Raw genomic sequence first — 14117 nt, forward strand, 5'->3', positions numbered from 1 at the left:
CAAATCTAATTTTTTCTCTAGGTTCACTATGTTTTCTATGCATAGTTGACCCATAGTAATTAATTTTCTGCTACTACAAACTTGATTGGTATAATTCATAAAATGTTAAATATCTCTGCATTAAGAACGTTTCCTTTGTTGTTAAGACAGGGTGTATAGTCTTGGCTGGTCTGCAGCTTTCTGTGCAGATCAGACGGGCCTAGATACCCACCTGCCTCTGTCGGATTGAAGAGTGAATGCACTACTGGCTGAGCTAAAAGTGCTTGGTAGTTATTTTTAGCTAATCTGATTCATGAGAAATTCCTCTGTGTTTTGTGTTTGTTGTGTATGGTGTCTCTGCCTGCATGTAAGTCTGTACACTAGGTGCACGTCTGGTGCCTGGTGCCCGGGAGCTAGAGTTGCAGATGGTTGTTAACTGTCACATGTGTGCTCAGACTCGAACCCAGCTCCAGCCTGATTATTTTATCCTAGGAAAAAGTATTAGTCTAGACATGGTGGTGCACATTTTTTAATCCCAACAGTCAGAGAAGAGGCCAGCCATAGAGAGTTTCAGGACAGCCAAGGCTATATAGTGAATAAAAATCTCCTTTTTTGATGTGTCAGTTCTGGTCTTGTAGACCAGTCTGGCCAACAATTTACTATGTAGTCCAGGATGGCTTCAAACTCTGAGATTGCCTCTCTGTAATTCCTCAATGCTGGGTTATAGAGCGAGCTACCACTCTACTCCAGGGTTCCTTATTTTTAGTGTTAAGGAAGGTGGTTTTTCATAGCAAAGTTGAGCTTTTATTTTTGTTCCTGTTAAACAGTTTCACAAAAATAAAATATGCATATCAGAAAAATAAAAATTACTTTTATTTCTATTTTTAATTTTGTGTTTGTGCGTGTATGCATGTGTATAGTTGAATGCAAAAGACCACATTGATTTGAATGGAATGTAAGAGGAAATGCACTTAAGTAAAATAAGATTAAGTTGTTAGTTGCCCTATGTGTGTTGAGATTCGAACCCAAATTCTCTGGAAGAACAGCGGGGCCATCTCTCCAGCCTGATTTTTTTTTTTTTTAATTTATTAATTTTACTTATATGAGTCTTCAGCCACACCAGAAGAGGACATCAGATCCCATTACAGATGGTTGTAAGGCACCATGTGGTTGCTGGGAATTGAACTCAGGACCTCTGGGAGAGCAGTCAGTGCTCTTAACCACTGAGCCATCTCTCCAGCCCTTGCAGCCTGATTTTTAACCTGGAAAAAAGCTTTTGTTGGAAAATGAATAACTGGACTGTGGAGATGGCTCAGTGGGTAAATGTCCTTGAAGCCTGATGACCTGGGTCTTATATAGATAAAGGAGAGACCTGATTCCTGTGAGTTGTACTCTTAATTTCCACGTGCATGCAAGATGAATATGATTTAAAGAATATTAATAACTATATGATCAGAGGACATGCGTGGTACCATACAAGCTTAATAAGGTTTATTGGTACAGCTTTTATAAGCAAATCCAATAATTGCCCATGTACTCAAAGATTTTATCTACAGATAAGAATTGTATTCAGACACCAGGAAGTGGCAGGCAGACCTTCCTCTTGGTCATCAGTTAACTAGACTGTATTGCAGATTCACTCCCTCAGGAGCAAAGCAGTCATTGAGTTCTGGGGAATGCTTTTTACGTGATAACACTGAGGAAGGGTCATGGTTAGCCACACCTAAACTGTGCAGCGGGGATGAATTATTTGTTGTTATAGAACACATTCTGCTGAAGATGTTACAATTCTTTATGGTATTTAAAGAATTATCTTTTACCCATTTCTCATTTCAGTTCCTCTCGATGTCCAAATGGAGATTATTGTTCGAACAGACGGTTTCAGAGAAAACAGCACGCAGATGTAGAAGTCATACTTACAGAAAAGAAAGGCTGGGGCTTAAGGGCCGCCAAGGATCTTCCTTCGTAAGTTTGGTTTTCTATCACCTCTTGTTTCACATTTTGTGTTGTTGGATTTGCTTAGACATTTTGATAAATGATTTATTTCAATAATATGTAATAATGCTCACTATGTAGAATGACTACTTGGTAACTAGCTTGTTAAATTGGTTTCTAGAAAATGAAGAAGAAAAAGTTCCATTTTGGTTTTTTGGCAGGTGTTTTTGTTTTTTTTCTTCACAGTCTGTAAGCTATGATGAATGACTTGAGCCTTTTGTTTCACTGAATCCTCAAGCCTAAATTGTTAGTCCCTAGGTATTGCTCTATTTCCCTTCTTGGATGTCTTAGTAGTTAGATTCTGGTATTTAGACATTCTTCAATTAAAAGTGTGACTTGGGTGCACTGTCATTAGACTGTTTGGTACAATACAGCACATTTTAAGAGGGCAAGTAATCATTCTGGAGTGGTCTGACTCCTAAGCTCCAGTGAAGCTCTGACTCTAGGAGGTGGCCGAATTTCTTTGAAGTATGTCTGTGTTTCATAAAACTTGTGTTAAATAGCTCCAGTGATCAGGGAGGACAATTAGGTTTTTGATAAGAGAGGAAAAGAAAGATCCTATATAAAGTATTTTTAGCAGTTACTGTAATTTACAAGATAGCCTGTATAGGAGTTGATACATTTCTTTGGTCAGAAAGAAGCATCTTCGGGTTTGTTTGTTTGTTTGTTTGTTTACTTTTTACTTTACATGTGTAGATGTTTTATCTCAGTGTGTCTGTGCAGCCCTTGTGTGCTGTGTGCCTGAAGATCCGATCCATTGGGTCCTGTGGAATTGGAATTACAGGTGGTTGTGAGCTGCTGTGTTAGTCGCTGGGAGTTGAACCTTGGTCCTCTGGAAGATTAGGCAATGTTCTTCCTTTTAGCTCCTTAAATATTGGTTGTAATGATAATAACTTAACTTTTAGGTTTAGCCATGAGTGACTAGGTTGCTATTACTAAGCTCTAACGTGGCTGTTACAAACATACATTTATTTGCTCTGTTTTTCTATGGGTACTTTGGGTTGTTGTTCATGAGGGACAGAGTCTCATTGTGTAGCTCTGGTTGGAAGGGAACAAACAATAGACCATGCTGGCCTTAAGACTCACTGGGATCTGACTGCCTGTCTTATCCCAATTGCTGAAGTTAAATGTATGTGCCATCTCACTCGGCTGAGATAGACTGATTTTGGTTTTGCAAGGTGCAAGATGGTGTTTCTTTGAGTAGCCCTGGCTGTTCTGGAACTCAGTTTGTAGACCAGGCTGGCCTCAAACTCCCAAGTAATGGGATCAAAGGTGTATACCACCACTGACAACCTAATTTTTTTTTTTTTAAAAGAGAATTATTTTCAGTTGGTAGGGTAACTTTTAATATTAATATCTGATGAGCAAAACCAAATGGTTTATGTTTTGTTTTTGTTTGTGTCTGTGTGGGGGCCAGAGGATAAGAAACCTGTGAGAATCGGTTCTTTCTTTCTACTGTGTATACATTTTAGGGATTGAACTCAGGTTCAGTAAGACTTGGCCACATTCTTTTTTTTTTTTTTTTTTTGGAGCTGAGGACCGAACCCAGGGCCTTGCGCTTGCTAGGCAAGCGTTCTACCACTGAGCTAAATCCCCAACCCCTGGCCACATTCTTAAAATTGTTTCATTGGAGCTTAAAATTTGCAGGCAGGTTATTCAGTTCACACTAAGGAGTGATACATGAGGACGCATTTGTCTAGAAAGCCAATGGTGAGGTTGTCAGTGGTAATAAAACTTAAGAGAGTAAAGGAATGTGAAAAGAACCTGATATTTAATAACTTCGTAGAGCAAGTGTATTAACTGACAGAAGCCAGAGAGAGATTAATCACATTTACATAGGGAATGCTACAGAGAAGTCACGAAAGAATGCAGTCAGAAAAAAGTATAGTTTTCTTTATAATCATAGGATGTTCATTTTTTTCCCCTTATAGTGATACTTTATAATTTAATCTAAATTTAAAGCTCTAAATTTGAAGAACAGCAAAGCCAGTTCTTTGGATGGTTTAAAAATGTCAGGCCCCAATGGGTATGGTGGCTCATGCATTTAATCCCAGCAATCTGGAGGCAGAGGCAGGCAGAACATTTCTAGGACAGCCAGGGATGCACGGAGAAAGTGCTTCAGTCTCTGTTCTATTGCCGTGAAGAGAGCCATTACCAAGGCAACTCTTAGAATAGAAAGTATTTTTTTGGGTGCTTGCTTACAATTTCAGAGGCTAATTCATCATCCTAGTGGGGAGCATTGCAGCATGCAAGCACACGTGGTGCTAGAGAAGTTGCAGTGAGCTATTTTTGATCTGAAGGCAGCAGGAAAGAGAACCTGAGAGTGGCATGGGCTTTTGAAACCTCAAAGCCCACCTCCAGTGATACACCTCCTCCATCAAGGCCACACTCCTGATCCTTCTAATCCTGTTAAAGAGCTCTACTCCCTAGTGACTCAGCTTCAAATATGTTATTCAGAGCACCACAGAAGCCTTATCTTAACAAAACAAAATTTTAGTGGTAGTGGTATAGGTGCTGCATACAAACCTTTAATACCAGCAGGGCTTAAAGACAGAGCTGCATTGAGAAGCCCTATCTCAAACAAAACAAAAACTCATAAAACAAAAAATAGATAGCACACCACTGACTAGAGAGATAGCTGAGTGGTCAAGAGCACTTGTGTTTGCAGAGGACTAGGGTTCAGTTCCCAGAACCCAAATGGCAATTCACACCCATCCACAGCATTAGGCGTGCAGACGGTACACATATATGCATGTACAACACTTCTCACATACAAATAAAGGAGTCTGTCTGTCTGTCTGTATACAAAGATGTCAGATCTCTAGTTGACTCGTAAAAGAATTGATTATTCTTCTATTCCTTGGTCCAGGATTTATAATTTACCAATTTTGAGCTCACTGATGTTTTTGTTAATATCCCTTTGGTGTTTTATGTCCATAATAGTTATCAGTTATTGGAACCTCTGCTGTATTTATACACAAGGTCTCCTGAATAACTCCCTCTGTAAGGGTAAAGTTTGTCTTTCATTCTTACAGAGCATAGTTTTCTCAACCTTTATTCTAAACATTTTCTAAATGGCCTATAGTATGCTGTCAGTCTGAAAGCAGGCTGACACAGGATTTCCAGTTGGTTATAGAGGATATGCCATGTAAATGGCTATTAGTTTATGAAACATCATTGGAGTTGTTTGTGGAATGTCATTGTCCTTGCTCATAGCAGAGTGAGGCAACTAGTCATGTGGTCTTTAGGCCACATCCACATCTTAAAGCATGGGTGCTGCTTTACGCCTTTTCTACAGATAGTTTCTTCCTTTCTCTGTCTCTTTTTGCCCTTGCATATTTGTTTCTGGTGTGAAAAAAGTAGAATTATCTTGGGTTACTCTTAGGAATATCTCTTTGCACAAATAAAAGTTCCTTCATTGCCATTTTGTACAGCTGTTTATGCAAATTCGTGATAGGTATTCTGGGTAGTAAGTATTCTGGACAGTGAGACCAGCCAGGAGGCCAGAGACCAGAGACCAGAGACAAACTTGGCTTTTGTCATCGCTAAAGAAATTGGAAAGTAAGGGCAGCAGAAGGGCTACTCTGTTTAAATTGCTTTAATTGTTACTAACAATTTTCAATATCATAGTTTCTTCAGAGCTCTTTACCAGCTGTGAATTACTGATTCCATATTTATAAGTCACATTTAAACTGGGTCTCGGTGGGGGGGTGCTGAAGGGAGTAACTTGGGGCCTTGCATAATGCCAAATGTACCAGTGAGCTCACTCCCAACACACACAGTTGTCTTAGGATCCAGTTAGAGACTGTGCATCTTGGAAATATATATGGGGGGGAGAAAAAATGTATAATGAGGTGGTCTTTTAAATATTTTAGGAAAGAGGTTATGCATGCATGTTGCCTAGGTGCTCAAGTGACTGAGGTAGGGGAATCTCTGGTTCAAGGCCTGGGCATTGAGAACAAAGTAAATATTTTGCATTTTATGTTTTAGTATTTTGTAAATTTTCAGTGTAGTTCCTAAGCCGAATGTGCTATTTTTTCCATTGTTTTGTAGGAACACCTTTGTCCTGGAATACTGTGGAGAGGTACTTGATCATAAAGAGTTTAAAGCTCGGGTGAAGGAATACGCGCGGAACAAAAACATCCACTACTATTTCATGGCCCTGAAGAATGATGAGGTGAGCAGTGTGAATGTGTGAATTGAAGCAGATAGGAAAACTGTTGTACTGGGATAAGGCATGGGTGAGTTGATGTACTGATTGATGTTTAAATGACAAAGAAATTGGGCCAGAACAAATGAACAAATTTAAATAGCCATTTGTGCCTCCAATTCCTGCACCTGGGGAGATGGAGGCAGGAAGATCAGGAGTTCAAGACTTTCCTCATCTGTTTAGGAAGTTGGAGACCAACCTGTGCTACATAAAACTCTGTCAAAACAAAATACAAGAACATCAGGACCATGTGTAGTTTCGATTTGTTTACAGATGGATGGGGGTGTTTATATGTAAATACAAACACACATGCTTCATACGACAGCTAACCATCATGGATGATTCCCAGAATGTTTTGTGTGGGTTATATTTTAATGCTGAGAAATTTAGAAATGTCTGTCATTCCATTTTAAAGTGATACTAATGAGCATGTTACTTGTTGATACAAAGAACAACTACATAAAAAATAGTTTCCCTCAAAGAGAAATGACGTGTTATGTTGTTTTACATTTCTATAAATCTCTTCCATGTGTGGCTTGATAAAGCTTGGCTAGATCCTTAGATCCACTTCTGTATTTAAGGTAAAAATGCTAATTCTTAGTACCTATCTCTAGACTCCCTTTTCAGCAGTCTGGGTATAGCCTCTGGGATTTTCAGTCTCAGGCATTTAGATATATAAAGAAGTAGGTAAGAAAGGCAAGTTATATATTTTCTGTTTTGTTTTTGAGACCAGATCTCACTTTGTAGCTTTGGTCTGCCTAGAGCTCAGTAGGTTGGACTGGATTCTCAGCGATCCTCCTGCCCCTGTCTCCCAATTGCTGGGATTAAAGACATGGAACGCTGTGACCTTGAACTTCTGATCCTCCTGCCCCTGCCTCCCAGTTTCTAGGATTACAGTTACCTGCTACTATGTAAGTTTTATGAAGTACTGAGAATCGAACTCAGGATTTCTACATTCTAGACAGTCACTGTACAAACCAAGGCTCTCCCCAGCCCCAAGAGATGATTTTGTCTTTATATAAACTACTTAACAAAAATTCTAAAAAAGCAATCAACCATTTGTTACTTTGTTATAGAAAGTTCTCTAAAATCGGGTAAGAACCAAAGGCATGTATGTTGGTTTTTTTTTTTTTTTTTTACATTAAAATTATCTTGGGGTTGGGAATTTAGCTCAGTGGTAGAGCGCTTGCCTAGCAAGCACAAGGCCCTGGGTTCAGTCCTCAGCTCTGGAAAAAAAAAAATTATCTTGCTGCATTTTCTTTCTCAAAATGCGTAGATATTTTAAGATCTCACTTTAAGACTTTTAAATATTATTCTTTCTCCCAGATAATAGATGCCACTCAGAAAGGGAACTGCTCTCGTTTTATGAATCATAGCTGTGAACCAAACTGTGAAACCCAAAAAGTAAGTGGATATAAATGTTTAAATTTTGAAGTATTTATTCAGGATTGCTGTTTTTCCATTAATTTTAAGAAGCTTTGTATTTATTTATGTATAGTGAGAATGTCTTTGTGAGTGTATGCCATGTGTGGTATGTGAGGTCTGGGGGTCCATAAGAGAATTGAATTCCATAGTGCTTGAGTTACAGGCAGTTAGGAACTGCCAGGTGTGGATCCTGGGGAGTGACCTGGGGTCCTCTAGTAGAACAGAGAACCGGTACTCCTGAACCATTGAGCCAGCTCTCCAACCCTCTCCTCAGATTCTGTGTCAAGACTCCAGGTGCCGACTTGACTGTTTTACAATGCTTGTGGTGTAAGTAGCCAAAGTCGAGAGTTAAGTCTAGGTTAAAGACTTGGGGAGGGAGCTCAGCAGTTCCTGTTCTTGTAGAGAGCCTAGGTTAGTTTCCTTGTACCATAGCTGGTGGTTCTCGGTGAATGTGTAACTCCAGCTCCAGGTGGTCTCATGCCCTCCATGGGCACCAGGCATACATGTAGTGCACATACTACATTGCAGGCAAAACACCATACACAGAATGAAATAAAACCTTAAAACATAAAAGAAATTCTAAGTAAGCTCTGGTTGACGAGGAAGAAGATAGCTTAACAGAGAAAAGTGGTTGTGATACAAACCTGTGTGTGGATACCTGGACTCCAGAATGTAGACTCAGATGTAGTAGTGCGCATCTGTCATCAATCAGTCCCAGTGCTCCTGTAGCCAGGTGGGAGGTGGAGACCGGGGAATGATCTGAAGAAGTGCAGGCTGGATAGTCTGTAGCTAAGTGGCAGAAGTGAGAGATCCTGCTTCAGATCGATGTGGAAGATGATTCAGCAGTTCGATTCTTTTTTTTTTTTTTGGTTCTTTTTTTCGGAGCTGGGGACCGAACCCAGGACCTTGCGCTTCCTAGGTAAGCGCTCTACCACTGAGCTAAATCCCCAGCCCCAGGAGTTCGATTCTTAAAGAAGACCTGAGTTTGGTATTGAGAATGTGGCTCAGGTTTTGATACTCAGTGTGATACCTAGAATCCTCTAGTTTTGTTTTTGAAGACCAAATTGGCTTTCATACATGTAAATGTAAGTTAAAAGTGGTTTTAGTTTTGTTTCTGTTAGCTGTGCTGGAGACTGAATACGTGGCCTTGTGTTTGCTTCCCTTAGCTCCGTTCTCCAGTCCAGTAGCAGTTCATTGTATTGTATTATAGGCCAATTAATGGATACTGACTCTGATAGTCTATTAAATAAGAAGGGCATGTTGGTTAGTTAAGGAAAAAAACCAACCCAATTGCTTTGAGAAAACATCACATAAAGATTTATATGTGTAAGTCAGTCAGATAATGATGGTCTTTATACAAATGGATGTACAAACATTAATCAGTTACTAATGTTCTGTCTTCTCAAAACATTTCAGTGGACTGTGAATGGACAGCTGAGGGTTGGATTTTTTACCACCAAACTAGTTCCTTCAGGCTCAGAATTAACGTTTGATTACCAGTTCCAACGATATGGGTAAGTAATGGTTTTGGTTCCTTTTGCTGCTTCTGATATGAAAAATAGATGTTCAGTTACAGTGATATAAAATTCTTGTGTGAATTATTTAAAAGTTACATATACTGTCAGCTCTCATCATAATTTTTTTCTATTATGTGATTTTTCTTGCCACTAAGGGATTCACATTACAGGAACTAGGTACTATTCCTCTGAACTCATTAACTGTACTCTAGGGCTACGGATGAAGTTCTCTTGATAGTGTGCTTTCCTAGCATGCATGAATCCCTGGGTTTGATTCCCAATACTAAATAAAAAAATGGAATGTGGTCATGCATGCCTGGGATCCATCCCATCACGTAGGACAGTGGTTCCCAACCTTCCTAATGCTGTGACCCTTTTGATACACTTCCTCCTGTTGTGGTCCCCAGCCATAAATATGCTATTTCATAACTAACTTTGCTACTATTATGGATCATAATGTAAATATCTGATATGCAGATGGTTTTAGGTGAGTGACCCCTGTGAAAGGGTTGTTCAACCTAAAGTAGCCCTGACCCACACAGACTGAGAAGCACTGATGGGTGAAGGCAGGAGGATGAGAATTCAAGGCCACTCTTGCCTATGTATCAAGTTGAGAACAGCCTGGCCTAGATGAGACCCTTTCTCAATAAACAAAACCAAAAAAAACTAATTCATTATAGAAATGTCAACTTTGAGTGTATATGTATGAAGAGAATAATATCCTTGTTTATTCATCCTTTATCAACTTTTGGATAATATTGTTTGACTTACACCAACCATATTATACTCCTTTCGGAGCTTGGAGAGATGGCTCAGTGGTTAAGAGCACTGACTGCTCTTCCAGAGGTCCTGAGTTCAATTCCCAACACCCACATGGGAGCTCACAACTGTCTGTAACTCCAGTTTTATGGGATCTGACACCCTTACACAGACATACATGCAGGCAAAACACAAATGCATACGAATAAATCATAACCAGTTTTGAAGGCTGGGTGTGGTGTATACTCCTTTGATACTATCAGTGGGGAGATAGAGGCTTGTTCATCTCTGAGTTTCAAGGCTAGCCAGGGCTCTGTAGTGGGACTCTGATTTTACAAGGTGGAGTGAGTGGTCTATGTTTGTCTTCCCCAACTTCAAAGAGTAAAAGGGTGGAAATTTCGAGTAGGGTGTAAAACTGAAAGCTTCCCTCCTCCCCAGATTATATCTTTTTTACTTTTGACGCTTACATTAAAAGGCACACAGATTAAGTTTCTAGGATATTTTAATCCTTTCATGCTATTATAGAACAAGATTTAATTTTCTTACTTTGTCCAGTGTTTTTACCAGTGGCTGCCTTTTTTGGTAGTGATGGCTGTCTGTTCCAGATGTCCCTCATATAGTTTGCTTTTCAGAACTTAGTGATGTCTGAGATTCTTTCAGTCTGACACTGTTACCTCATTGGACCCAGCACAAACGCCAAGAAGAATTCCGGTTGTTCTGATAAACTGCTTTTCTCATCAGCAGATAACTGCAGGCCGGGCTCTACATGGCTCCTACTGTTTTCTTCCCCTGTGCTTATATTATCCTTTTCTGAGGGCAAAGTGGATGTGTTTATGAGTCCTCACTCTGTTGCAGTGGTGGATTTTACCCAGAATTCTTTTCTACCACTTCCCTTGCCTCCAGGGTCCATGTAGTCAGTTGTTGCTATATTCATTATTGACAGAGCTCATCCTGTGTGATAAGTTTTTAAATGTGTCATGATACTGCATTTTATATGTTTTTATCATAATGGATCTGACTTTTTGGCATAACAATCAAACACTTACACATCAGTAATAGTCGTCTAAACTGTGTTAGCAATCTTACTTCTAGCACAACTAACGGCTGTAGCTTCTTTCTTTGTGTTTCAGTAAGCAGCTTTATTGGCCTGTTTTATCTAACAGGTGATAAAAGATTAGAAAAATGATGAAGCCAGCCCTGCCGGTGCAGGTCTGTAATCAAGCTATATTGTTCAGCTCAGGCAGGAAAGCTGCAGGTTCAAAGCCAGACTGACTAACCTGTTGAAACTAGAAAGTAGTAAAGGGACTGAAAATGAAGCCCATTAGTAGAACTCTTGTTCAACTTGTAGAACCCATGGATTGAATTTGTCTCCCCACACACACACACACACACACACACACACACACACACACACACACACACACACACACACACACACACACACACACACAGAGTGGGAGAGAGAGAGAGAGAGAAGGAAGGGGTGGTGGTAGAAAAAGTAGTTCTTAAACATTTTATTTGAAGCAGGTTTGTAAGAGTCTCTTACTATTAAAATGTTTATATTTCCTGTAGGTTGGTATGATTCTTAACCTGTTGTCACTCTAACGTGCTTTACTTTCGCATAATTCTGTTCCCTCACAGCAAAGAGGCGCAGAAGTGTTTCTGTGGGTCAGCAAACTGCCGAGGTTACTTGGGAGGAGAAAACAGAGTCAGTATCAGAGCTGCAGGAGGGAAGATGAAAAAGGAACGCTCTCGAAAGAAGGATTCAGTAAGTTTTGCTGTTTTTCAAATTTTATAATAAAAGTTTTAAGGAAATAGTTTTTCTGATTAATTTAAAAGTAAAATCCAGGTTTGGATTAGATATTGGAAAAGAAGTGTGAACAGCTGGGATTTTTTTGTTTGTTTTTGTTTTGTTTGTTTGTTTTTTACTTCAATAGATTATAATAGAAAACTGTTAAATTTTGGCTCATAATTCCTCTGAGCTTGTTTTATTTCGGGGTGGTGAGTGCACTTGTGCGCACAGCTGTGCCGAGTGTGCAGGTTAAGGGACAGTCTGCAGGAGTCTGTTACCTGTATGCAAGTGAGTCTCAGGGCTCAAAGTCAGGTCATCGGCACAGCAGCAGGCACCTCTACCTGCTGAGCCACCTCACCTGCCCTATATGTATTCTACTGAATAAGCAGACCAGTTTGTTTGACTGTGTCTCACAGATTTATGGTGTTTACTTGTATTTTGCCTTATGAATGTGACTGTAGTGATCATCATAGGCTTTCCTGATACATAATGTGCAGATGGTTTTCTGTGTTTTGTTCTTGTAAGTGGAATTGCTGGGCAGGAGAGATGCAACTATTTTATATTTTAGCTAATGCTTTGAGTTTTTATTTTATATGTTCATCTTATATGATTTATTCTTTACCTCCTTTTTTTTTTGGTTCTCTTTTTCGGAGCTGGGGACCGAACCCAGGGCCTTGCGCTTCCTAGGCAAGCGCTCTACCACTGAGCTAAATCCGCAACCCCGTTCTTTACCTCCTTAAGGACAGTTTTTTAGAGAAAATATTTCTCTGTGTGTTTTGCCTGTTTGTGTGTCTGTGTACCACATGTGTGTCTGGTGCCAGTGAAGGGCAGGAGAGGTCATCAGATCCCTTGAAATTAGAGTCCCATACTGTTGTGAACTGCTGTGGGTCCTCAGAATCAAACCTAGGTCCTCTGGAAGATCAACCAGGGCTTGTAATTGATGAGCCATCTCTTCAGCCCTAAAGGATAGTCTTTAATTTTTGTGCCTCAACTTCCTAATACAGGATATAGACCTGGTCCACCTTGCCCAGCAAGCTGAGTGCTGAAGAGTGTATGTTAGGCAGATACTTTGCCATTGAACCATATCGCAAGGCCTTAAATAATTTCTTGTTCACATAGTTGATGAATGAAATGCTTTTCATATTTATCTTATTAATTTTTATTTCTTTTATGTTTATTTAAGTTTTTTGAGATGGGGGGTAACTCTAGCTATCCTAGAACTCCCTTTCTAGACCATGCTGACCTTGAACTCTAGAGATCCACCTGTACCTCCTAGGTGCTGGGATTAAAGGCATAGAACATCAAGCTAATTTGGTTGTTTGAGACAGGGTTTCACTGTGTAGCTCTGACTATACTAGAACCACAGGTTTCTACCTCCCTTTGTCTCCTGAGTGAGTGCCTGGACTATGGCTTCCTCACCTGGCTTTCAACTTATATTTTAACAGACTTGTTGATATGGGATGTTATGCGTGTTTTCTTCCCTCCCTCCCTCTCTTGCTTGGAGGCAGAGTAGCCTAGGCTGGCCTTGACCAGTTCATTGTCTTCTGCCTCAATTTTCAAGGGTAATACTATAGGCATGGCTTAATGATAGGTCTGTCCCCCAGCCTAATGCATGGTTCCTTCTTGTGGTTGCACTTTTCATTTCCTAAGTTAATTGTGAAGACCCCCACCCCCACCCCAAAGTTTGATTGGTTGAGTGGTTTGTACTTGTCTTTTAACTAGATTGTTTTCTTTGCTGTGATAGGTGGATGGAGAACTTGAAGCACTGATGGAAAATGGTGAAGGCCTCTCTGATAAGAACCAAGTTCTTAGTTTATCCCGGCTCATGGTTAGAATCGAAACTTTGGAACAGAAGCTTACCTGTCTCAAGCTTATTCAGGTAAGCACTTTAATACTAATGTACTTCTGAATTTAGGGTGGGGCATTTAAATGGAAGTCTGGCTAATGGAGGAAAATCATGTTTTAAATGGACATGCAAGTTCTTTAGAACTTTGAAAGCTCTTATCCGTGAAAATGATGGAAGAGTTCAATAATATTATGAATAGCAGAACTGATGTGCCTATCCCTTCAGTTAGGCACGTGGTGGATTTCTTTTCCTATGATAATTCATGGTACTTGGTATAGCTCTCCGCCCACAAGTTACTAGTCTACCTAGGTCATTAGGCTCACAGGCAAGTGCTATTAACTTCTTGAACCATCTTACCAGGTCCAGGACTGACCTTCATTGTAAATGATGTGTCTTAATAGTTTTCCAGTTTTAGTTAAGTTCAAATGCACTATTAGGAGGTAGGGGTGTTGTGTGTGAATGAAATATTTGGTTTTTTGAGACCGGGTTTCTCTCTCTGTAGCCCTGGCTATCCCAGAATGTACAGTGTAGACTTCAAGTCCTGGGATTAAAGGTGTGAGCTACCAGAAGAGATTGTTCTCATCTGTATAGTGT

General features: G+C 39.9%; 1 protein-coding gene across 1 annotated transcript in view; it reads left to right on the plus strand.

Moving 5' to 3' along the window:
• The window catches only part of Setd2 (SET domain containing 2, histone lysine methyltransferase), an 84426-nt gene that overhangs the window by 25366 nt on the left and 44943 nt on the right, over window positions 1–14117 (plus strand). The window contains exons 5-10 of the mRNA XM_032910769.1: window positions 1816–1944; window positions 6028–6151; window positions 7511–7588; window positions 9026–9123; window positions 11527–11653; window positions 13422–13556. Of these exons, the coding sequence (XP_032766660.1) occupies window positions 1816–1944; window positions 6028–6151; window positions 7511–7588; window positions 9026–9123; window positions 11527–11653; window positions 13422–13556 (691 nt within the window). The remainder of the gene's footprint in view (window positions 1–1815; window positions 1945–6027; window positions 6152–7510; window positions 7589–9025; window positions 9124–11526; window positions 11654–13421; window positions 13557–14117) is intronic.

This window comes from Rattus rattus, chromosome 8 (genome assembly GCF_011064425.1).
Source record: "Rattus rattus isolate New Zealand chromosome 8, Rrattus_CSIRO_v1, whole genome shotgun sequence".
In the NCBI taxonomy this organism is placed as follows: Eukaryota; Metazoa; Chordata; class Mammalia; order Rodentia; family Muridae; genus Rattus; species Rattus rattus.